The following is a 26,147-nucleotide window of genomic DNA, read 5'->3' as shown; positions in this document are numbered from 1 at the left end:
GGGAGCCAATTAACCTATCAGTATATTTTTGGAGTGTGGGAGGAAACCGGAGAACCCGGAGGAAACCCACGCAAGTACGGGGAGAACATACAAACTCCACACAGTTATGGCCATGGTGGGAATAGAACCCATGACCTGAGTGCTGTGAGGCAGTAATGCTAACCACTACCCCATCCGCGCTGCTCGATATGTCCGTCCGTCTATATACATATAGCTATATATACACCATACTTGCCTACCTGCCCCTCTCCATGAGGGAGAAAATGCTCTGTTCCTGGGCTTTCCTGGTAATGTATGATTGCCATCACCTGTGGTGAAACACCTTTCTTATCAATTACCCAGCTCACCACAGGTGATGGCAATCCTACATTACCAGGAGAGTCCAGGAACGGTTGTGTCTATGTTGCCTTCGTGCAAAGGACCTGGACGTGACAAAACGAGTGGGCAGGAGAGAACTTCCGCCCTTACAGCTCCTAAATGTTTTCTTTGTTCTCCGTCCGTTTGGGGTATTTTTTTTTTTCTATGCAGCATTGGACCCTCGCTCCGCTCCGTTTCGCTCGCCACGCATCGGGCACGGTGTCTCGCTCCGCACCGCTTCGCTCGCCACACTTTTCTATTCCAAATAGATTGTGACATGGACCCAGGGGGTTATGGGAAAGGTTCTCTGCATGAAGAGAAGGTTGGTTCTATATCGGAGGGGCTGAAGGGACCTTGTGACGTATTGAGGGGAGGAGCTACGTCACCAGGGGGAGGAGCTACGGGCGAACAGGGTACCCGAAAAGTACCCTCGCGGGCTCGCTTCGCTCGCCACGCTTCGGGCACGGTGGCTCGCTCCGCTCCGCTTCGCTCACCACCTAATTACTAAAGGTAATAGTTGGTGGCGTGGATAGTAGAGGAACTATCCCGCTGGCCTAGCTCCTCCCCCTTGCGTCGTAACTCCTCCCCCTTACGGAAAAGGTCCCTTAGCCCACTTGATTCTAGCATCTACCATGAAGGAGAATCTAGACGCTACCGTCCAGGAACAGAGCATTTTCTCCCTCATGGAGAGGGGCAGGTAGGTAAGTATGGATAGACACACACAGAAGGATGAGGTGTAAATACGGTGTATATATAATATAGAGAGAGTTGTGTATAGGGGGTGATATCACATATATATTATGTATTATATATCACAGTTTGGGCACTTTGCCCTCATCCACCATGGCCGCCGCTGTTTTTCCGGCTGTTGCCGGGTTTCGTCTTCCATGGGCGGGATTTCAAAACCTATCACGTGACAGCCGGCGAACGGCCGCTCCCTACAGGGCTCCTGCTCTATCATCCGCCATCTTCTGCCAGAGCCCGGGGTCAGTTCTGTATGTATATAGAGGAGGGGGTCAGTGCTGTGTGTGTGTATATAGAGGAGGGGGTCAGTGCTGTGTGTGTGTATATAGAGGAGGGGGTCAGTGCTGTGTGTGTGTATATAGAGGAGGGGGTCAGTGCTGTGTGTATGTATATAGAGGAGGGGGTCAGTGCTGTGTGTGTGTATATAGAGGAGGGGGTCAGTGCTGTGTGTGTGTATATAGAGGAGGGGGTCAGTGCTGTGTGTGTGTATATAGAGGAGGGGGTCAGTGCTGTGTGTATGTATATAGAGGAGGGGGTCAGTGCTGTGTGTGTGTATATAGAGGAGGGGGTCAGTGCTGTGTGTATGTATATAGAGGAGGGGGTCAGTGCTGTGTGTATATAGAGGAGGGGGTCAGTGCTGTGTGTGTGTATATAGAGGAGGGGGTCAGTGCTGTGTGTGTGTGTGTATATAGAGGAGGGGGTCAGTGCTTTGTGTATGTATACAGAGGAGGGGGTCAGTGCTGTGTGTATGTATATAGAGGAGGGGGTCAGTGCTGTGTGTATATAGTGGAGGGGGTCAGTGCTGTGTGTATATAGTGGAGGGGGTCAGTGCTGTGTGTATATAGTGGAGGGGGTCAGTGCTGTGTGTATATAGTGGAGGGGGTCAGTGCTGTGTGTGTGTATATAGAGGAGGGGGTCAGTGCTGTGTGTATGTATATAGAGGAGGGGGTCAGTGTTGTGTGTATATAGAGGAGGGGGTCAGTGCTGTGTGTGTGTGTATATAGAGGAGGGGGTCAGTGCTGTGTGTGTATATAGAGGAGGGGGTCAGTGCTTTGTGTATGTATACAGAGGAGGGGGTCAGTGCTGTGTGTGTGTATATAGAGAAGGGGGGTCAGTGCTGTGTGTATATAGTGGAGGGGGTCAGTGCTGTGTGTATATAGTGGAGGGGGTCAGTGCTGTGTGTGTGTATATAGAGGAGGGGGTCAGTGCTGTGTGTATGTATATAGAGGAGGGGGTCAGTGCTGTGTGTATATAGAGGAGGGGGTCAGTGCTGTGTGTGTGTATATAGAGGAGGGGGTCAGTGCTGTGTGTGTGTGTGTGTATATAGAGGAGGGGGTCAGTGCTTTGTGTATGTATACAGAGGAGGGGGTCAGTGCTGTGTGTGTGTATATAGAGAAGGGGGGTCAGTGCTGTGTGTATATAGTGGAGGGGGTCAGTGCTGTGTGTATATAGTGGAGGGGGTCAGTGCTGTGTGTGTGTATATAGAGGAGGGGGTCAGTGCTGTGTGTGTGTATATAGAGGAGGGGGTCAGTGCTGTGTGTGTGTATATAGAGGAGGGGGTCAGTGCTGTGTGTGTGTATATAGAGGAGGGGGTCAGTGCTGTGTGTGTGTATATAGAGGAGGGGGTCAGTGCTGTGTGTGTGTATATAGAGGAGGGGGTCAGTGCTGTGTGTGTGTATATAGAGGAGGGGGTCAGTGCTGTGTGTGTGTATATAGAGGAGGGGGTCAGTGCTGTGTGTGTGTATATAGAGGAGGGGGTCAGTGCTGTGTGTGTGTATATAGAGGAGGGGGTCAGTGCTGTGTGTGTGTATATAGAGGAGGGGGTCAGTTCTGTGTGTGTGTGTATATAGAGGAGGGGGACAGTGCTGTGTGTGTATATAGAGGAGGGGGACAGTGCTGTGTGTATGTATATAGAGTAGGGGTCAGTGCTGTGTGTATATAGAGGAGGGGGTCAGTGCTGTGTGTATACAGGGGAGGGGGTCAGTGTCGTGTGTGTGTGTATATAGAGGAGGGGGTCAGTGCTGTGTGTATGTATATATATATATAGAGGAGGGGGTCAGTGCTGTGTGTATACAGGGGAGTGCCGTGTGTGTGTGTATATAGAGGAGGGGGTCAGTGCTGTGTGTGTATATAGAGGAGGTCAGTGCAGGGTGTATATAGAGGAGGGGGTCAGTGCAGGGTGTATATAGAGGGGGGGTCAGTGCTGTGTGTATATAGTGGAGGGGGTCAGTGCTGTGTGTATATAGAGGAGGGGGTCAGCGCTGTGTGTATATAGAGGAGGGGGTCAGCGCTGTGTGTATATAGAGGAGGGGGTCAGCGCTGTGTGTATATAGAGGAGGGGGTCAGTGCTGTGTGTGTGTATATAGAGGAGGGGGTCAGTGCTGTGTGTGTGTATATAGAGGAGGGGGTCAGTGCTGTGTGTGTGTATATAGAGGAGGGGGTCAGTGCTTTGTGTATGTATACAGAGGAGGGGGTCAGTGCTGTGTGTGTGTATATAGAGAAGGGGGGTCAGTGCTGTGTGTGTATATAGTGGAGGGGGTCAGTGCTGTGTGTATATAGTGGAGGGGGTCAGTGCTGTGTGTATATAGTGGAGGGGGTCAGTGCTGTGTGTGTGTATATAGAGGAGGGGGTCAGTGCTGTGTGTGTGTATATAGAGGAGGGGGTCAGTGCTGTGTGTGTGTATATAGAGGAGGGGGTCAGTGCTGTGTGTGTGTATATAGAGGAGGGGGTCAGTTCTGTGTGTGTATGTATATAGAGGAGGGGGACAGTGCTGTGTGTGTATATAGAGGAGGGGGACAGTGCTGTGTGTGTGTATGTAGAGGAGGGGGTCAGTGCTGTGTGTATGTATATAGAGTAGGGGTCAGTGCTGTGTGTAGATAGAGGAGGGGGTCAGTGCTGTGTGTATACAGGGGAGGGGGTCAGTGTCGTGTGTGTGTATATAGAGGAGGGGGTCAGTGCTGTGTGTATGTATATATATAGAGGAGGGGGTCAGTGCTGTGTGTATACAGGGGAGTGCCGTGTGTGTGTGTGTATATAGAGGAGGGGGTCAGTGCTGTGTGTGTATATAGAGGAGGTCAGTGCAGGGTGTATATAGAGGAGGGGGTCAGTGCTGTGTGTATATAGAGGAGGGGGTCAGTGCTGTGTGTATATAGAGGAGGGGGTCAGCGCTGTGTGTATATAGAGGAGGGGGTCAGCGCTGTGTGTATATAGAGGAGGGGGTCAGCGCTGTGTGTATATAGAGGAGGGGGTCAGCGCTGTGTGTATATAGAGGAGGGGGTCAGTGCTGTGTGTATATAGAGGAGGGGTCAGTGCTGTGTGTATATAGAGGAGGGGGTCAGTGCTGTGTGTATGTATATAGAGGAGGGGGTCAGTGCTGTGTGTGTGTGTGTGTATATATATAGAGGAGGGGTCAGTGCTGTGTGTATATAGAGGAGGGGGTCAGTTCTGTGTGTATATAGAGGAGGGGTCAGTTCTGTGTGTATATAGAGGAGGGGGTCAGTTCTGTGTGTGTGTATATAGAGGAGGGGGTCAGTGCTGTGTGTGTATATAGAGGAGGGGGTCAGTTCTGGGTGTATATAGAGGAGGGGGTCAGTTCTGGGTGTATATAGAGGAGGGGGTCAGTTCTGGGTGTATATAGAGGAGGGGACAGTGCTGTGTGTATGTAAATAGAGGAGGGGGTCAGTGCTGTGTGTATATAGAGGAGGGGGTCAGTGCTGTGTGTATGTATATAGAGGAGGGGGTCAGTGCTGTATGTATATAGAGGAGGGGGTCAGTGCTGTGTGTATATAGAGGAGGGGGTCAGTGCTGTGTGTGTGTGTGTGTATATAGAGGAGGGGGTCAGTGCTGTGTGTGTGTGTATATAGAGGAGGGGGTCAGTGCTGTGTGTATATAGAGGAGGGGGTCAGTGCTGTGTGTGTGTATATAGAGGAGGGGGTCAGTGCCGTGTGTGTGTGTGTATATAGAGGAGGGGATCAGTGCTGTGTGTATGTATATAGAGGAGGGGATCAGTGCTGTGTGTATGTATATAGAGGAGGGGATCAGTGCTGTGTGTATGTATATAGAGGAGGGGGTCAGTGCTGTGTGTATGTATATAGAGGAGGGGGTCAGTGCTGTGTGTATGTATATAGAGGAGGGGGTCAGTGCCGTGTGTGTATATAGAGGAGGGGATCAGTGCTGTGTGTATGTATATAGAGGAGGGGATCAGTGCTGTGTGTATGTATATAGAGGAGGGGGTCAGTGCTGTGTGTATGTATATAGAGGAGGGGGTCAGTGCTGTGTGTATGTATATAGAGGAGGGGGTCAGTGCCGTGTGTGTGTGTGTATATAGAGGAGGGGATCAGTGCTGTGTGTATGTATATAGAGGAGGGGATCAGTGCTGTGTGTATGTATATAGAGGAGGGGGTCAGTGCTGTGTGTATGTATATAGAGGAGGGGGTCAGTGCTGTGTGTATGTATATAGAGGAGGGGGTCAGTGCTGTGTGTATGTATATAGAGGAGGGGGTCAGTGTTGTGTGTGTATATAGAGGAGGGGGTCAGTGCTGTGTGTGTGTATATAGAGGAGGGGGTCAGTGCTGTGTGTGTTTGTGTGTATATAGAGGAGGGGGTTTACGGCTCCTTCTGGGTGATGGCGCTGTGTGGTGGCTCATCCTGGGTGATGGCGCTGTGTGGTGGCTCCTTCTGGGTGATGGCGCTGTGTGGTGGCTCATCCTGGGTGATGGCGCTGTGTGGTGACTCCTTCTGGGTGATGGTGCTGTGTGTATGACGGTGTGTGGTGGCTCATCCTGGGTGATGGCGCTGTGTGGTGGCTCCTTCTGGGTGATGGTGCTGTGTGGTGGCTCATCCTGGGTGATGGCGCTGTGTGGTGGCTCCTTCTGGGTGATGGTGCTGTGTGTATGACGGTGTGTGGTGGCTCATCCTGGGTGATGGCGCTGTGTGTATGACGCTGTGTGGTGGCTCCTTCTGGGTGATGGCGCTGTGTGTATGACGGTGTGTGGTGGCTCATCCTGGGTGATGGCGCTGTGTGGTGGTTCCTTCTGGGTGATGGCGCTGTGTGTATGACGCTGTGTGGTGGCTCCTTCTGGGTGATGGCGCTGTGTGATGGCTCATCCTGGGTGATGGCGCTGTGTGGTGGTTCCTTCTGGGTGATGGCGCTGTGTGTATGACGCTGTGTGGTGGCTCATCCTGGGTGATGGCGCTGTGTGGTGGCTCCTTCTGGGTGATGGCGCTGTGTGTATGACGCTGTGTGGTGGCTCATCCTGGGTGATGGCGCTGTGTGGTGACTCCTTCTGGGTGATGGTGCTATGTGTATGACGGTGTGTGGTGGCTCATCCTGGGTGATGGCGCTGTGTGGTGGCTCCTTCTGGGTGATGGTGCTGTGTGTATGACGCTGTGTGGTGGCTCATCCTGGGTGATGGCGCTGTGTGGTGGCTCCTTCTGGGTGATGGCGCTGTGTGTATGACGCTGTGTGGTGGCTCATCCTAGGTGATGGCGCTGTGTGGTGACTCCTTCTGGGTGATGGTGCTGTGTGTATGACGGTGTGTGGTGGCTCATCCTGGGTGATGGCGCTGTGTGGTGGCTCCTTCTGGGTGATGGTGCTGTGTGTATGACGCTGTGTGGTGGCTCATCCTGGGTGATGGCGCTGTGTGTATGACGCTGTGTGGTGGCTCCTTCTGGGTGATGGCGCTGTGTGTATGACGGTGTGTGGTGGCTCATCCTGGGTGATGGCGCTGTGTGGTGGTTCCTTCTGGGTGATGGCGCTGTGTGTATGACGCTGTGTGGTGGCTCCTTCTGGGTGATGGCGCTGTGTGATGGCTCATCCTGGGTGATGGCGCTGTGTGGTGGTTCCTTCTGGGTGATGGCGCTGTGTGTATGACGCTGTGTGGTGGCTCATCCTGGGTGATGGCGCTGTGTGGTGGCTCCTTCTGGGTGATGGCGCTGTGTGTATGACGCTGTGTGGTGGCTCATCCTGGGTGATGGCGCTGTGTGGTGACTCCTTCTGGGTGATGGTGCTGTGTGTATGACGCTGTGTGGTGGCTCATCCTGGGTGATGGCGCTGTGTGTATGACGGTGTGTGGTGGCTCATCCTGGGTGATGGCGCTGTGTGTATGACGCTGTGTGGTGGCTCATCCTGGGTGATGGCGCTGTGTGTATGACGCTGTGTGGTGGCTCCTTCTGGGTGATGGCGCTGTGTTTATGACGCTGTGTGGTGGCTCCTTCTGGGTGATGGCGCTGTGTGTATGACGGTGTGTGGTGGCTCATCCTGGGTGATGGCGCTGTGTGGTGGCTCCTTCTGGGTGATGGTGCTGTGTGTATGACGCTGTGTGGTGGCTCATCCTGGGTGATGGCGCTGTGTGTATGACGCTGTGTGGCGGCTCCTCCTGGGTGATGGCGCTGTGTGGTGGCTCCTTCTGGGTGATGGCGCTGTGTGTATGACGCTGTGTGGTGGCTCCTTCTGGGTGATGGCGCTGTGTGGTGGCTCATCCTGGGTGATGGCGCTGTGTGGTGGCTCCTTCTAGGTGATGGCGCTGTGTGTATGATGCTGTGTGGTGGCTCATCCTGGGTGATGGCGCTGTGTGGTGGCTCCTTCTGGGTGATGGAGCTGTGTGTATGACGCTGTGTGGTGGCTCATCCTGGGTGATGGCGCTGTGTGGTGGCTCCTTCTGGGTGATGGTGCTGTGTGTATGACGCTGTGTGGTGGCTCATCCTGGGTGATGGCGGCGCTGTGTGTATGACGGTGTGTGGTGGCTCATCTTGGGTGATGGCGCTGTGTGTATGACGGTGTGTGGTGGCTCATCCTGGGTGATGGTGCTGTTTGTATGACGCTGTGTGGTGGCTCCTTCTGGTGATGGCGCTGTGTTTATGACGCTGTGTGGTGGCTCCTTCTGGGTGATGGCGCTGTGTGTATGACGGTGTGTGGTGGCTCATCCTGGGTGATGGCACTGTGTGGTGGCTCCTTCTGGGTGATGGTGCTGTGTGTATGACGCTGTGTGGTGGCTCATCCTGGGTGATGGCGCTGTGTGTATGACGCTGTGTGGCGGCTCCTCCTGGGTGATGGCGCTGTGTGTATGACGCTGTGTGGTGGCTCATCCTGGGTGATGGCGCTGTGTGTATGACGCTGTGTGGTGGCTCCTTCTGGGTGATGGCGCTGTGTGTATGACGCTGTGTGGTGGCTCCTTCTGGGTGATGGTGCTGTGTGGTGGCTCCTTCTGAGTGATGGCGCTGTGTGGTGGCTCCTTCTTGGTGATGGTGCTGTGTGTATGGCGCTGTGTGGTGGCTCCTTCTGGGTGATGGTGCTGTGTGGTGGCTCCTTCTGGGTGATGGCGCTGTGTGGTGGCTCCTTCTGGGTGATGGCGCTGTGTGTATGACGCTGTGTGGTGGCTCATCCTGGGTGATGGCGCTGTGTGTATGACGCTGTGTGGTGGCTCATCTTGGGTGATGGCGCTGTGTGGTGGCTCCTTCTGGGTGATGGCGCTGTGTGTATGACGCTCTGTGGTGGCTCATCCTGGGTGATGGCGCTGTGTGGTGGCTCCTTCTGGGTGATGGTGCTGTGTGTATGACGCTGTGTGGCGGCTCCTCCTGGGTGATGACGCTGTGTGTATGACGCTGTGTGTCGGCTCCTCCTGGGTGATGACGCTGTGTGTATAACGCTGTGTGTCGGCTCCTCCTGGGTGATGACGCCGTGTGTATGACGCTGTGTGGCGGGTCCTTCTGGGTGATGGCGCCGTGTGGCACAGCATGGCACAGTCTGTAATTAGCTTTGTCTCGCATCTCAGGGACCTGAGGGATGGAACCGGTTACCGGTCGTGTCAGTGCTTCGGCAATGTCCGTACAGCCCCGGGAATATAAGCTGGTAATGCTGGGAGCTGGCGGCGTGGGCAAGAGTGGTGAGTATTGCTGTCTATAGTATTTCTTTCCCCATATTCGGGAATTTGATAGTAACACAACAAGACTGCAGCGTCCAGTGCACCTCAGGCGGCTTATTTTGCCATAACTGTGTACTAGTCACAATGCAGTGTGACTAGGACGCACCAGGAGACTGCGCTGAGTAATGTGATATGACACCTGTATACTGTGTGTGACTGAGGCTGTATACGGAGCACAATGTGACTAGGACGCACCAGGAGACTGCGCTGAGTAATGTGATATGACACCTGTATACTGTGTGTGACTGAGGCTGTCTACGGAGCACAATGTGACTAGGATGCACCAGGAGACTGTGCTGAGTAATGTGATATGACACCTGTATACTGTGTGTGACTGAGGCTGTATACAGAGCACAATGTGACTAGGACGCACCAGGAGACTGCGCTGAGTAATGTGATATGACACCTGTATACTGTGTGTGACTGAGGCTGTATATGGAGCACAATGTGACTAGGACGCACCAGGAGACTGCGCTGAGTAATGTGATATATGACACCTGTATACTGTGTGTGACTGAGGCTGTATACGGAGCACAATGTGACTAGGACGCACCAGGAGACTGCGCTGAGTAATGTGATATGTGACACCTGTATACTGTGTGTGACTGAGGCTGTATACGGAGCACAATGTGACTAGGACGCACCAGGAGACTGCGCTGAGTAGTGTGATATATGACACCTGTATACTGTATGTGACTGAGGCTGTATACGGAGCACAATGTGACTAGGACGCACCAGGAGACTGCGCTGAGTAATGTGATATGACACCTGTATACTGTGTGTGACTGAGGCTGTATACGGAGCACAATGTGACTAGGACGCACCGGGAGACTGGGCTGAGTAATGTGATATATGACACCTGTATACTGTGTGTGACTGAGGCTGTATACAGAGCACAATGTGACTAGGACGCACCAGGAGACTGCGCTGAGTAATGTGATATGACACCTGTATACTGTGTGTGACTGAGGCTGTATACGGAGCACAATGTGACTAGGACACACCAGGAGACTGGGCTGAGTAATGTGATATATGACACCTGTATACTGTGTGTGACTGAGGCTGTATACGGAGCACAATGTGAGTAGGACGCACCAGGAGACTGCGCTGAGTAATGTGATATATGACACCTGTATACTGTGTGTGACTGAGGCTGTATACGGAGCACAATGTGACTAGGACGCACCAGGAGACTGCGCTGAGTAATGTGATATGACACCTGTATACTGTGTGTGACTGAGGCTGTATACGGAGCACAATGTGACTAGGACGCACCAGGAGACTGCGCTGAGTAATGTGATATGTGACACCTGTATACTGTGTGTGACTGAGGCTGTATACAGAGCACAATGTGACTAGGACGCACCAGGAGACTGCGCTGAGTAATGTGATATGTGACACCTGTATACTGTGTGTGACTGAGGCTGTATACGGAGCACAATGTGACTAGGACGCACCAGAAGACTGCGCTGAGTAATGTGATATATGACACCTGTATACTGTGTGTGACTGAGGCTGTATACAGAGCACAATGTGACTAGGACACACCAGGACACTGCACTGAGCAATGTGATATATGACACCTGTATACTGTGTGTGACTAGGACGCACCAGGAGACTGCGCTGAGTAATGTGATATATGACACCTGTATACTGTGTGTGACTGAGGCTGTATACGGAGCACAATGTGACTAGGACGCACCAGGAGACTGAGCTGTGTAATGTGATATATGATAGCTGTATACTGTGTGTGTGACTGAGGCTGTATACGGAGCACAGTGCGACTAGGACGCACCAGGAGACTGCGCTGAGTAATGTGATATGTGACACCTGTATACTGTGTGTGACTGAGGCTGTATACGGAGCACAATGTGACTAGGACGCACCAGGAGACTGCGCTGAGTAATGTGATATATGACACCTGTATACTGTGTGACTGAGGCTGTATACGGAGCACAATGCGACTAGGACGCACCGGGAGACTGCGTTGAGTAATGTGATGTGTGACACCTGTATACTGTGTGTGACTGAGGCTGTATACGGAGCACAATGTGACTAGGACGCACCGGGAGACTGCGCTGAGTAATGTGATGTGACACCTGTATACTGTGTGTGACTGAGCCTGTATACAGAGCACAATGTGACTAGGACGCACCAGGAGACTGAGCTGTGTAATGTGATATGACACCTGTATACTGTGTGTGACTGAGGCTGTATACGGAGCACTATGTGACTAGGACGCACCGGGAGACTGCACTGAGTAATGTGATATATGACACCTGTATACTGTGTGTGACTGAGGCTGTATACGGAGCACAATGTGACTAGGACGCACCGGGAGACTGCACTGAGTAATGTGATATATGACACCTGTATACTGTGTGTGACTGAGGCTGTATACGGAGCACAATGTGACTAGGACGCACCAGGAGACTGAGCTGTGTAATGTGATATATGATAGCTGTATACTGTGTGTGTGACTGAGGCTGTATACGGAGCACAATGTGACTAGGACGCACCAGGAGACTGCGCTGAGTAATGTGATATATGACACCTGTATACTGTGTGACTGAGGCTGTATACGGAGCACAATGCGACTAGGACGCACCGGGAGACTGCGCTGAGTAATGTGATGTGTGTGACTGAGGCTGTATACGGAGCACAATGTGGCTAGGACGCACCGGGAGACTGCGCTGAGTAATGTGATGTGACACCTGTATACTGTGTGTGACTGAGCCTGTATACAGAGCACAATGTGACTAGGACGCACCAGGAGACTGAGCTGTGTAATGTGATATATGACACCTGTATACTGTGTGTGACTGAGGCTGTATACGGAGCACAATGTGACTAGGACGCACCAGGAGACTGAGCTGTGTAATGTGATATATGATAGCTGTATACTGTGTGTGACTGAGGCTGTATACGGAGCACAATGAGACTAGGACGCATCGGGAGACTGCACTGAGTAATGTAATATATGATACCTGTATACTGTGTGTGACTGAGGCTGTATACGGAGCACAATGTGACTAGGACGCACCAGGAGACTGCGCTGAGTAATGTGATATATGACACCTGTATACTGTGTGTGACTGAGGCTGTATACAGAGCACAATGTGACTAGGATGCACCAGGAGACTGCGCTGAGTAATGTGATATGACACCTGTATACTGTGTGTGACTGAGGCTGTATACGGAGCACAATGTGACTAGGACGCACCAGGAGACTGAGCTGTGTAATGTGATATATGACACCTGTATACTGTGTGTGTGACTGAGGCTGTATACGGAGCACAGTGCGACTAGGACGCACCAGGAGACTGCGCTGAGTAATGTGATATGTGACACCTGTATACTGTGTGTGACTGAGGCTGTATACGGAGCACAATGTGACTAGGACGCACCAGGAGACTGCGCTGAGTAATGTGATATATGACACCTGTATACTGTGTGTGACTGAGGCTGTATACGGAGCACAATGTGACTAGGACGCACCAGGAGACTGCACTGAGTAATGTGATATATGACTCCTGTATACTGTGTGTGACTGAGGCTGTATACGGAGCACAGTGTGACTAGGACGCACCAGGAGACTGCGCTGAGTGATGTGATATATGACACCTGTATACTGTGTGTGACTGAGGCTGTATACGGAGCACAATGTGACTAGGACGCCCCAGGAGACTGCGCTGAGTAATGTGATGTGTGACACCTGTATACTGTGTGTGACTGAGGCTGTATACAGAGCACAATGTGACTAGGACGCACCAGGAGACTGCGCTGAGTAATGTGATGTGTGACACCTGTATATTGTGTGTGACTGAGGCTGTATACAGAGCACAATGTGACTAGGACGCACCAGGAGACTGCGCTGAGTAATGTGATATGTGACACCTGTATACTGTGTGTGACTGAGGCTGTATACAGAGCACAATGTGACTAGGACGCACCAGGAGACTGCGCTGAGTAATGTGATATGTGACACCTGTATACTGTGTGTGACTGAGGCTGTATACGGAGCACAATGTGACTAGGATGCACCAGGAGACTGCGCTGATTTATGTGATATGTGACACCTGTATACTGTGTGTGTGACTGAGGCTGTATACAGAGCACAATGTGACTAGGATGCACCAGGAGACTGCGCTGAGTAATGTGATATATGACACCTGTTTACTGTGTGTGACTGAGGCTGTATACAGAGCACAATGTGAGTAGGACGCACCAGGAGACTGCGCTGAGTAATGTGATATATGACACCTGTATACTGTGTGTGACTGAGGCTGTATACAGAGCACAATGTGACTAGGACGCACCAGGAGACTGCGCTGAGTAATGTGATATATGATACCTGTATACTGTGTGTGACTGAGGCTGTATACAGAACACAATGTGACTAGGACGCACCAGGAGACTGCGCTGAGTAATGTGATATATGACACCTGTATACTGTGTGTGACTGAGGCTGTATACGGAGCACAATGTGACTAGGACGCACCAGGAGACTGCGCTGAGTAATGTGATATGACACCTGTATACTGTGTGTGACTGAGGCTGTATACAGAGCACAATGTGAATAGGACGCACCAGGAGACTGCGCTGAGTAATGTGATGTGTGACACCTGTATACTGTGTGTGACTGAGGCTGTATACGGAGCACAGTGCGACTAGGACGCACCAGGAGACTGCGCTGAGTAATGTGATATGACACCTGTATACTGTGTGTGACTGAGGCTGTATACGGAGCACAATGTGACTAGGACGCACCAGGAGACTGCGCTGAGTAATGTGATATAGGACACCTGTATACTGTGTGTAACTGAGGCTGTATATGGAACACAATGTGACTAGGACGCACCAGGAGACTGCGCTGAGTAATGTGATATATGATACCTGTATACTGTGTGTGACTGAGGCTGTATACAGAACACAATGTGACTAGGACGCACCAGGAGACTGCGCTGAGTAATGTGATGTGTGACACCTGTATACTGTGTGTGACTGAGGCTGTATATGGAGCACAATGTGACTAGGACGCACCAGGAGACTGCGCTGAGTAATGTAATATGATACCTGTATACTGTGTGTGTGACTGAGGCTGTATACGGAGCACAGTGCGACTAGGACGCACCAGGAGACTGCGCTGAGTAATGTGATATATGACACCTGTATACTGTGTGTGACTGAGGCTGTATACGGAGCACAATTTGACTAGGACGCACCAGGAGACTGCGCTGAGTAATGTGATATATGACACCTGTATACTGTGTGTGACTGAGGCTGTATACAGAGCACAATGTGACTAGGACGCACCAGGAGACTGCGCTGAGTAATGTGATATATGACACCTGTTTACTGTGTGTGACTGAGGCTGTATACAGAACACAATGTGACTAGGACGCACCAGGAGACTGCGCTGAGTAATGTGATATATGACACCTGTATACTGTGTGTGACTGAGGCTGTATACAGAGCACAATGTGAGTAGGACGCACCAGGAGACTGCGCTGAGTAATGTGATGTGTGACACCTGTATACTGTGTGTGACTGAGGCTGTATACGGAGCACAGTGCGACTAGGACGCACCAGGAGACTGTGCTGAGTAATGTGATGTGTGACACCTGTATACTGTGTGTGACCGAGGCTGTATACAGAGCACAATGTGAGTAGGACGCACCAGGAGACTGCGCTGAGTAATGTGATATAGGACACCTGTATACTGTGTGTGACTGAGGCTGTATACGGAGCACAATGTGACTAGGACGCACCAGGAGACTGCGCTGAGTAATGTGATATATGATACCTGTATACTGTGTGTGACTGAGGCTGTATACAGAACACAATGTGACTAGGACGCACCAGGAGACTGCGCTGAGTAATGTGATATATGACACCTGTATACTGTGTGTGACTGAGGCTGTATACGGAGCACAATGTGACTAGGACGCACCAGGAGACTGCGCTGAGTAATGTGATATGACACCTGTATACTGTGTGTGACTGAGGCTGTATACGGAGCACAATGTGACTAGGACGCACCAGGAGACTGCGCTGAGTAATGTGATATGACACCTGTATACTGTGTGTGACTGAGGCTGTATACGGAGCACAATGTGACTAGGACGCACCAGGAGACTGCGCTGAGTAATGTGATATATGACACCTGTATACTGTGTGTGACTGAGGCTGTATACAGAGCACAATGTGAGTAGGACGCACCAGGAGACTGCGCTGAGTAATGTGATGTGTGACACCTGTATACTGTGTGTGACTGAGGCTGTATACGGAGCACAGTGCGACTAGGACGCACCAGGAGACTGCGCTGAGTAATGTGATATGACACCTGTATACTGTGTGTGACTGAGGCTGTATACGGAGCACAATGTGACTAGGACGCACCAGGAGACTGCGCTGAGTAATGTGATATAGGACACCTGTATACTGTGTGTAACTGAGGCTGTATATGGAACACAATGTGACTAGGACGCACCAGGAGACTGCGCTGAGTAATGTGATATATGATACCTGTATACTGTGTGTGACTGAGGCTGTATACAGAACACAATGTGACTAGGACGCACCAGGAGACTGCGCTGAGTAATGTGATGTGTGACACCTGTATACTGTGTGTGACTGAGGCTGTATACAGAGCACAATGTGACTAGGACGCACCAGGAGACTGCGCTGAGTAATGTGATATATGACACCTGTATACTGTGTGTGACTGAGGCTGTATATGGAGCACAATGTGACTAGGACGCACCAGGAGACTGCGCTGAGTAATGTGATATATGACACCTGTATACTGTGTGTGTTACTGAGGCTGTATACGGAGCACAATGTGACTAGGACGCACCAGGAGACTGCGCTGAGTAATGTAATATGATACCTGTATACTGTGTGTGTGACTGAGGCTGTATACGGAGCACAGTGCGACTAGGACGCACCAAGAGACTGCGCTGAGTAATGTGATATATGACACCTGTATACTGTGTGTGACTGAGGCTGTATACGGAGCACAATTTGACTAGGACGCACCAGGAGACTGCGCTGAGTAATGTGATATATGACACCTGTATACTGTGTGTGACTGCGGCTGTATCTGCATACAGAATGCTACGTTACAGTGTCAGTAATAGGATATGCTGCATACCTATATTCTGTGTATGACTGTGGCTGTATCTGCATACGTAATGCTACGTTACAGTGTCAGTAATAGGATATGTGGCATGCCTGTATTCTGTGTGTGACTGCGGCTGTATCTGCATACGTAATGCTACGTTACAGTGTCAGTAATAGGATATGTAGCATGCCTATATTCTGTGTGACTGCGGCTGTATCTGCATACGTAATGCTACGTTACAGTGTCAGTAATAGGATATGTAGCATGCCTATATTCTGTGTGACTGCGGCTGTATCTGCATACGGAATGCTGCGTTACAGTGTCAGTAATAGGATATGTGGCATGCCTATATTCTGTGTGGCTGTATCTGCATACGGAATGCTGCGTTACAGTGTCAGTAATAGGATATGTGGCATGCCTGTATTCTGTGTGTGACTGCGGCTGTATCTGCATACGGAATGCTGCGTTACAGTGTCAGTAATAGGATATGTGGCATGCCTATATTCTGTGTGACTGCGGCTGTATCTGCATACGGAATGCTGCGTTACAGTGTCAGTAATAGGATATGTGGCATGCCTATATTCTGTGTGTGACTGTGGCTGTATCTGCATACAGAATGCTACGTTACAGTGTCAGTAATAGAATATGTGGCATGCCTATATTCTGTGTGTGACTGCGGCTGTATCTGCATACAGAATGCTACATTACAGTGTCAGTAATAGGATATGTGGCATGCCTATATTCTGTGTGTGACTGCGGCTGTATCTGCATATGGAATGCTACATTACAGTGTCAGTAATAGGATATGCGGCATGCCTATATTCTGTGTGTGACTGTGGCTGTATCTGCATACAGAATGCTACATTACAGTGTCAGTAATAGGATATGTGGCATGCCTATATTCTGTGTGTGACTGCGGCTGTATCTGCATACGGAATGCTACGTTACAGTGTCAGTAATAGAATATGTGGCATGCCTATATTCTGTGTATGACTGCGGCTGTATCTGCATACAGAATGCTATGTTACAGTGTCAGTAATAGGATATGTGGCATGCCTATATTCTGTGTGTGACTGCGGCTGTATCTGCATATGGAATGCTACATTACAGTGTCAGTAATAGGATATGTGGCATGCCTATATTCTGTGTGTGACTGCGGCTGTATCTGCATATGGAATGCTACATTACAGTGTCAGTAATAGGATATGCGGCATGCCTATATTCTGTGTGTGACTGTGGCTGTATCTGCATACAGAATGCTACGTTACAGTGTCAGTAATAGGATATGTGGCATGCCTGTATTCTGTGTGTGACTGCGGCTGTATCTGCATATGGAATGCTATGTTACAGTGTCAGTAATAGGTTATGTGGCATGCCTATATTCTGTGTGTGACTGCGGCTGTATCTGCATACAGAATGCTACGTTACAGTGTCAGTAATAGGATATGCGGCATGCCTATATTCTGTGTGTGACTGTGGCTGTATCTGCATACAGAATGCTACATTACAGTGTCAGTAATAGGATATGTGGCATGCCTATATTCTGTGTGACTGCGGCTGTATCTGCATACAGAATGCTATGTTACAGTGTCAGTAATAGGATATATGACATGCCTATATTCTGTGTGACTGCGGCTGTATCTGCATACAGAATGTTATGTTACAGTGTCAGTAATAGGATATGTGGCATGCCTATATTCTGTGTGTGACTGTGGCTGTATCTGCATATGGAATGCTACGTTACAGTGTCAGTAATAGGATATGTGGCATGTCTATATTCTGTGTGTGACTGCGGCTGTATCTGCATACAGAATGCTACATTACAGTGTCAGTAATAGGATATGTGGCATGCCTATATTCTGTGTGACTGCGGCTGTATCTGCATACAGAATGTTATGTTACAGTGTCAGTAATAGGATATGTGGCATGCCTATATTCTGTGTGTGACTGTGGCTGTATCTGCATACAGAATGCTACGTTACAGTGTCAGTAATAGGATATGCGGCATGCCTATATTCTGTGTGACTGCGGCTGTATCTGCATACAGAATGTTATGTTACAGTGTCAGTAATAGGATATGCGGCATGCCTATATTCTGTGTGACTGCGGCTGTATCTGCATACGGAATGCTGCGTTACAGTGTCAGTAATAGGATATGCGGCATGCCTATATTCTGTGTGTGACTACGGCTGTATCTGCATACGGAATGCTACGTTACAGTGTCAGTAATAGGATATGTGGCATGCGGGTGTAGTATGGTATGCCTGGCTCCCGGCGACCAGGCCACGCTATTTATTCTCACTCCAGGGGGGTCGTGGACCCCCACGAGGGAGAATATCTGTCGGTATGCCGGTGTCGGGATTCCGGCGCCGGTATACTGTGCGCCGGGATCCCGACATTCTGCAACCTGAAGACCACCCGTGGCATGCCTATATCCTGTGTGTGACTGTGGCTGTATCTGCATACGAATTACTAAGTTACAGTGTCTGTAATAGGATATGCAGCATGCCTATATTCTGTGTGTGGCTGTATCTGCATACGGAATGCTACGTTACAGTGTCAGTAATTCTATGTTACAGTGTTTTCTATGAAGCAGCATTACATATGCAGTTACAGCCGAAGTCGCACAGAGAATATAGGCATGCTGCAGATCATTATAATCGGCATAAGCTGCTTGTGCATCCTAGTCAGATGGTGACACCATGGCGTGGCGTGACTAGATGGGCTGTTGAACATGCAGGGAGGCTGGATGTAGGTGGGCACATCTATATAAGGAACGTGACCTGACTCCTGCAGTCAGTAATGAATGTGGTTACTCCTAGTAACGCTGGTACCTGTGTCTTTGTAGCGATGACCATGCAGTTTATAAGTCACCGCTTCCCAGAGGATCACGACCCAACTATTGGTGAGTAGGTATATCCCAGGGTATAAACTGTCACCCACCCGACACCGGGCACCTGCCCTCATTGTCCCCCCCCCCCCTCCCCGGGCACCTGCCCTCATTGTCGTCCCCCTCCTGCCCTCATTGTCACCCCCCTCCCCGGGCTCCTGCCCTCATTGTGTCCCCCCCATTGTGTGTCGTCGTCCCCCCTCCTGTGCTCCTGCCCCCATTGTCTCCCGCCCCCCTTCCCGGGTGCCTGCCCTCAGTGTCCCCCCTCCTCTTTTGCAGAGGATGCATATAAGATACGTATACGGATTGATGATGAACCGGCCAACTTGGACATTCTGGACACAGCAGGACAGGTGGGTTACTTGGGTGAGGTAGGGCGCCTGGACACCGCGTGCGCAGCGATGGACGGCGGTCGTCTGGGGCCGCGTGCGTAGAGAGGAACGGAGGACGTCTGGGGCCGCGTGCGTAGAGAGGAACGGAGGGCGTCTGGGGCCGCGTGTGTAGAGAGGAACGGAGGGCGTCTGGGGCCGCGTGTGTAGAGAGGAACGGAGGGCGTCTGGGGCCGCGTGTGTAGAGAGGAACGGAGGGCGTCTGGGGCCGCGTGCGTAGAGAGGAACGGAGGGCGTCTGGGGCCGTGTGCGTAGAGAGTAACGGAAGGCGTCTGGGGCCGCGTGCGTAGAGAGGAACGGAAGGCGTCTGGGGCCGCGTGCGTAGAGAGGAAAGGAGGGCGTCTGGGGCCGCGTGTGTAGAGAGGAACGGAAGGCGTCTGGGGCCGCGTGCGTAGAGAGGAACGGAAGGCGTCTGGGGCCGCGTGCGTAGAGAGTAACGGAAGGCGTCTGGGGCCGCGTGCGTAGAGAGGAACGGAAGGCGTCTGGGGCCGCGTGCGTAGAGAGGAAAGGAGGGCGTCTGGGGCCGCGTGTGTAGAGAGGAACGGAAGGCGTCTGGGGCCGCGTGCGTAGAGAGGAACGGAAGGCGTCTGGGGCCGCGTGCGTAGAGAGGAACGGAGGGCGTCTGGGGCCGCGTGCGTTGAGAGGAACGGAGGGAGTCTGGGGCCGCGTGCGTAGAGAGTAACGGAGGGCGTCTGGGGCTGCGTGCGTAGAGAGTAACGGAAGGCGTCTGGAGCTGCGTGCGTAGAGAGTAAGGCGTCTGGGGCCGCGTGCGTAGAGAGGTAAGGAAGACGTCTGGGGGAGTGTACGATGTTGTGGGTAGACTTTCTGACATCAGAAGCATACATGCCACCTTCTTCGTGTTGTCACCGGGCCCGTGTCCCCTGTGTTGTCACCTGGCCCTTGTCTCCCTGCAGGCGGAGTTCACTGCGATGCGGGATCAGTATATGCGGGCCGGGGAAGGCTTCATCATCTGCTACTCTATCACTGACCGCCGCAGTTTCCATGAAGCTCGCGAGTTCAAGCAGCTGATCTATCGCGTGCGGCGGACAGACGACACCCCTGTTGTGCTGGTCGGGAATAAGTCCGACCTCTCACGCCTGCGCCAGGTATGTACCTCTCATATTGCCCTAATGCCCCTACAGGTAAGTGACGGATTCTCCATGCTGTGTTGGGGGCGTGCCCCGCCCTCTCTCTGCGTTGGGGGCGTGCCCCGCCCTCTCTCTGCATTGGCGGCCCGCCCTCTCTCTGCGTTGGGGGCGTGCGGCCTGCCCTCTGCGTTGGCGGGCTGCCCGCTCCCCACGTTGGAGGTTCGCCGGCCACCCGCTCTCCACGTTGGGGGGCGCGTGGACCGCCCGCTCTCTGCATTGGGGGCCGCACGGTCTGCCCTTTCACCGCATTAGGGATGTGCGGCCCGCCCGCTCTCCTTACGGAGGCATGTCACCCGTTTGTTCTGTGTGCCCGTGCTGCTGCAACTAATAATGCTCCTCGTTTTCTCAGGTCTCCAAGGAAGAGGGCAGCTCCTTAGCCAGAGAGTTCAGCTGCCCCTTTTTTGAAACCTCCGCTGCCTTCCGTTACTACATCGATGACGTCTTTCACGCCTTGGTCCGTGAGATCCGCAGGAAGGAGCGGGAAGCGGCCCTGGCCAACGAGCGCAAATTCAAGCCCAAGTCATCCCTCTGGAAGCGACTTAAGTCTCCGTTCAGGAAGAAGACTTCTGTGACCTGAGCGTGGTCGGAGCTGCAGTTCCAGTCTGTACCATGGACCAAGGGGGGGGGCAGTAGTACTGGTTTCTCAGCAGCCTGAGACCTGCTGTATGTGTAATGTGAGGCTGCACCGGACACCCCTTCCCTGATCCCGCCAGTGGAGGATCACTTACTAACTGCACATAGGATGATATATATACCAGAGTGTGAGGCACGTGCTGTCTATTACTAACATGTCAGTAGGGAGTGACCGTCCCATCACATTAGGCCTGGCCGCAGCAGCTGGCACTGTAGCCCTGTATATATGTAGTTACACCACAGGGAGGCGGCAGATCCTCTCCCCCTCCCAGGTCTTTGCTGTTACCAGTAGCCAGAGGCGCTATTGTAGTTACAGCATCCCCTGAGGATCCTGGAGCTGAGCTGGATCGTGGGGTAACTATAGGAGCAGCACCTCTGGAAGTTTTATATTGTGATCTTTGTGGAATTTTTGCACACGATTTGTATATTTTTGTATGTGACAATAACACTGTTTTCAGCAAATCCTGTTGTACTTGGTGATGGTGGGAGAAGTTGGATAGGAACACGTGAGTGGGGTGGGTAACAGCCATGACGCCATTGCAGGACCTCCGATGTGGCGCAGGTATAATAGGAATGGTCGCTGGATTTAGGAGTGTTTGACATCCCGTCCAGGAGCTGGGTTCTCTCTTGTCGTACTGACACCTAGATCTCGGAGACCGCTCTACCTGTGACCTCCAGGCTCGGGTACAGCCAAGTACCCCCCAGTGGTGGGCCGTTACTGCCGTATTATCCAGGTCACTGTGACCTCCTAACACAAGGGACATAGAAGAGGTCAGCCTAGAACCACTCGCTCTCAGGGGGGTAGTTCAGTGAGGTAAAAAGAAATGTGTGATGTGGTTATATAAGGAGATAATGTATTTCCTCTATGCTGCAACAAGAGGTAACGCTGAGCTGGGAGCGCGCCCATGTATGGCGTCACTATAGACACACTGTATGTGCTGGTTACATAGCCGGGCCCCGTGACATGAATCTGTGCGGAAGCTAGACTGAGCTGTAGGTGTCGGTGGGACCGCATCACCCTCCTACAATACGTCCCCGGTATCTATGAAATACTGTATAACATTGCTGGAAATAATGGGATTACAGGGCCCGTAGTGTCTAATGATGTAGGATTGCTGCATGGTAACATGGGTAAAGGGGGCAGGAGGAAGGGAAGGGGCGGAGAGAGATAAGATGTGAGGATAGGCGTGGCCTGCCTGGTATCACATCACAGCAATGATAGGCAGGAGGAAGGGAAGGTATGGAGAGCGATAAGATGTGAGGATAGGCGTGGGCTGCCTGGTATTACATCACAGCAATGATAGGCAGGAGGAAGGGAAGGTATGGAGAGAGATAAGATGTGAGGATAGGCGTGGCCTGTCTGGTATCACATCACAGCAATGATAGGCAGGAGGAAGGGAAGATGCGGAGAGAGATAAGATGTGAGGAGAAGCGTGGGCTGCCTGATACCACATCACAGCAATGATAGGCAGGAGGAAGGGAAGGTGCGGAGAGAGATAAGATGTGAGGATAGGCGTGGGCTGCCTGGTATCACATCGCAGCAATGATGGGCAGGAGGAAGGGAAGGTGCGGAGAGAGATAAGATGTGAGGAGAGGCGTGGGCTGCCTGATATCACATCACAGCAATGATGGGCAGGAGGAAGGGAAGGTGCGGAGAGAGATAAGATGTGAGGATAGGCGTGGGCTGCCTGGTATCACATCACATCACAGCAATGATAGGCAGGAGGAAGGGAAGGGGCGGAGAGAGATAAGATGTGAGGATAGGCGTGGGCTGCCTGGTATCGCATCACAGCAATGATAGGCAGGAGGAAGGGAAGGTACGGAGAGAGATAAGATGTTAGGAGAAGCGTGGGCTGCCTGGTATTACATCACAGCAATGATAGGCAGGAGGTAGGGAAGGTGCGGAGAGAGAGAAGATGTGAGGAGAGGCGTGGGCTGCCTGGTATCACATCACAGCAATGATAGGCCGGGGGCAGGAGGAAGGGAAGGTGCGGAGAGAGATAAGATGTGAGGAGAGGTGTGGGCTGCCTGATATCACATCGCAGCAATGATGGGCAGGAGGAAGGGAAGGGGCGGAGAGAGATAAGATGTGAGGATAGGCGTGGGCTGCCTGGTATCGCATCACAGCAATGATAGGCAGGAGGAAGGGAAGGTGCGGAGAGAGATAAGATGTGAGGATAGGCGTGGTCTGCCTGGTATCACATCACAGCAATGATAGGCAGGAGGAAGGGAAGGTGCGGAGAGAGATGAGATGTGAGGATAGGCGTGGCCTGCCTGGTATCACATCACAGCAATGATAGGCAGGAGGAAGGGAAGGTGCGGAGAGAGATAAGATGTGAGGATAGGCGTGGGCTGCCTGGTATCACATCACAGCAATGATAGGCAGGAGGAAGGGAAGGTGCGGAGAGAGATAAGATGTGAGGAGAAGCGTGGGCTGCCTGGTATCACATCACAGCAATGATAGGCAGGAGGAAGGGAAGGTGCGGAGAGAGATAAGATGTGAGGATAGGCGTGGCCTGCCTGTTATCACATCACAGCAATGATAGGCAGGAGGAAGGGAAGATGCGGAGAGAGATAAGATGTGAGGATAGGCGTGGGCTGCCTGGTATCACATTGCAGCAATGATGGGCAGGAGGAAGGGAAGGTGCGGAGAGAGATAAGATGTGAGGAGAGGCGTGGGCTGCCTGATATCACATCACAGCAATGATGGGCAGGAGGAAGGGAAGGTACGGAGAGAGATAAGATGTGAGGATAGGCGTGGGCTGCCTGGTATCACATCGCAGCAATGATGGGCCGGGGGCAGGAGGAAGGGAAGGTGCGGAGAGAGAAAAGATGTGAGGAGAGGTGTGGGCTGCCTGGTATCACATCACAGCAATGATAGGCAGGAGGAAGGGAAGGGGCGGAGAGAGATAAGATGTGAGGATAGGCGTGGGCTGCCTGGTATCGCATCACAGCAATGATAGGCAGGAGGAAGGGAAGGTACGGAGAGAGATAAGATGTGAGGATAGGCGTGGCCTGCCTGGTATCACATCACAGCAATGATAGGCAGGAGGAAGGGAAGATGCGGAGAGAGATAAGATGTGAAGAGAAGCGTGGGCTGCCTGATATCACATCACAGCAATGATAGGCAGGAGGAAGGGAAGGTGCGGAGAGAGATAAGATGTGAGGATAGGCGTGGGCTGCCTGGTATCACGTCGCAGCAATGATGGGCAGGAGGAAGGGAAGGTGCGGAGAGAGATAAGATGTGAGGAGAGGCGTGGGCTGCCTGATATCACATCACATCACAGCAATGATGGGCAGGAGGAAGGGAAGGTGCGGAGAGAGATAAGATGTGAGGATAGGCGTGGGCTGCCTGGTATCACATCACAGCAATGATAGGCAGGAGGAAGGGAAGGTATGAAGAGAGATAAGATGTGAGAAGCGTGGGCTGCCTGGTATCACATCACAGCAATGATAGGCAGGAGGAAGGGAAGGGGCGGAGAGAGATAAGATGTGAGGATAGGCGTGGGCTGCCTGGTATCGCATCACAGCAATGATAGGCAGGAGGAAGGGAAGGTACGGAGAGAGATAAGATGTGAGGATAGGCGTGGGCTGCCTGGTATCACATCGCAGCAATGATGGGCAGGAGGAAGGGAAGGTGCGGAGAGAGAAAAGATGTGAGGAGAGGTGTGGGCTGCCTGGTATCACATCACAGCAATGATAGGCAGGAGGAAGGGAAGGGGCGGAGAGAGATAAGATGTGAGGATAGGCGTGGGCTGCCTGGTATCGCATCACAGCAATGATAGGCAGGAGGAAGGGAAGGTACGGAGAGAGATAAGATGTGAGGATAGGCGTGGGCTGCCTAGTATTACATCACAGCAATGATAGGCAGGAGGAAGGGAAGGTGCGGAGAGAGAGAAGATGTGAGGAGAGGCATGGGCTGCCTGGTATCACATCACAGCAATGATAGGCAGGAGGAAGGGAAGGTGCGGAAAGAGATAAGATGTGAGGATAGGCATTGGCTGCCTGGTATCATATCACAGCAATGATGGGCAGGAGGAAGGGAAGGTGTGGAGAGAGATAAGATGTGAGGATAGGCGTGGGCTGCCTGGTATTACATCACAGCAATGATAGGCAGGAGGAAGGGAAGGTGCGGAGAGAGAGAAGATGTGAGGATAGGCGTGGGCTGCCTGATATCACATCACAGCAATGATGGGCCGGGGGCAGGAGGAAGGGAAGGGGTGGAGAGAGATAAGATGTGAGGAGAAGCGTGGCCTGCCTGGTATCACATCACAGCACTGATGGGCAGGAGGAAGGGAAGATGCGGAGAGAGATAAGATGTGAGGATAGGCGTGGCCTGCCTGGTATCACATCACAGCAATGATAGGCAGGAGGAAGGGAAGGTACGGAGAGAGATAAGATGTGAGGATAGGCGTGGCCTGCCTGGTATCACATCACAGCAATAATAGGCAGGAGGAAGGGAAGATGCGGAGAGAGATAAGATGTGAGGATAGGCGTGGCCTGCCTGGTATCACATCACAGCAATGATAGGCAGGAGGAAGGGAAGGTGCGGAGAGAGATAAGATGTGAGGATAGGCGTGGGCTGCCTGGTATCACATCGCAGCAATGATGGGTCGGGGGCAGGAGGAAGGGAAGGTACGGAGAGAGATGAGATGTGAGGATAGGCGTGGCCTGCCTGGTATCACATCACAGCAATGATAGGCAGGAGGAAGGGAAGGTGCGGAGAGAGATAAGATGTGAGGATAGGCGTGGCCTGCCTGGTATCACATCACAGCAATGATAGGCAGGAGGAGGGGAAGATGCGGAGAGAGATAAGATGTGAGGATAGGCGTGGGCTGCCTGGTATCACATCACATCACAGCAATGATAGGCAGGAGGAAGGGAAAGTGCGGAGAGAGATAAGATGTGAGGAGAGGCGTGGGCTGCCTGATATCACAT

The 26,147-nt window shown here is 52.0% G+C and overlaps 1 protein-coding gene across 4 annotated transcripts; it reads left to right on the top strand.

The window, feature by feature from the left end:
• The first annotated feature begins 962 nt into the window (after positions 1-962).
• Positions 963-21,671, top strand: RIT1 (Ras like without CAAX 1). 4 transcript variants are annotated; one of them, XM_063954898.1, is made up of 6 exons: positions 963-1,054; positions 8,874-8,984; positions 18,998-19,054; positions 19,319-19,392; positions 20,343-20,534; positions 20,926-21,671. In XM_063954898.1, exons 2-6 carry the CDS (start codon positions 8,885-8,887, stop codon positions 21,151-21,153), a joined length of 651 nt encoding a protein of 216 aa, XP_063810968.1. In that variant the 5' UTR covers positions 963-1,054; positions 8,874-8,884; the 3' UTR covers positions 21,154-21,671. The 4 variants fall into 4 exon arrangements, with proteins under 4 accessions (XP_063810968.1, XP_063810966.1, XP_063810965.1 ...); XM_063954896.1 differs by having other exon boundaries at positions 963-1,058; XM_063954895.1 differs by lacking the exon at positions 963-1,054 and adding an exon at positions 1,201-1,343.
• Positions 21,672-26,147: the final 4,476 nt, after the last annotated feature.

This window comes from Pseudophryne corroboree, unplaced genomic scaffold (genome assembly GCF_028390025.1).
Source record: "Pseudophryne corroboree isolate aPseCor3 unplaced genomic scaffold, aPseCor3.hap2 scaffold_783, whole genome shotgun sequence".
Classification (NCBI taxonomy): Eukaryota; Metazoa; Chordata; class Amphibia; order Anura; family Myobatrachidae; genus Pseudophryne; species Pseudophryne corroboree.
The sequence above is the reverse complement of the archived record's forward strand: the minus strand, read 5'-3'. Positions and strand labels throughout refer to the sequence as shown.

Coding starts and splice junctions, on each gene's coding strand:
- RIT1 (XM_063954898.1), top strand. CDS start 8,885: ATGGAACCGGTTACCGGTCGTGTCAGTGCTTCGGCAATGTCCGTACAG. Junction 19,393..20,342: donor TTCTGGACACAGCAGGACAG/GTGGGTTACTTG, acceptor GTCTCCCTGCAG/GCGGAGTTCACTGCGATGCG. Junction 20,535..20,925: donor ACCTCTCACGCCTGCGCCAG/GTATGTACCTCT, acceptor TCGTTTTCTCAG/GTCTCCAAGGAAGAGGGCAG.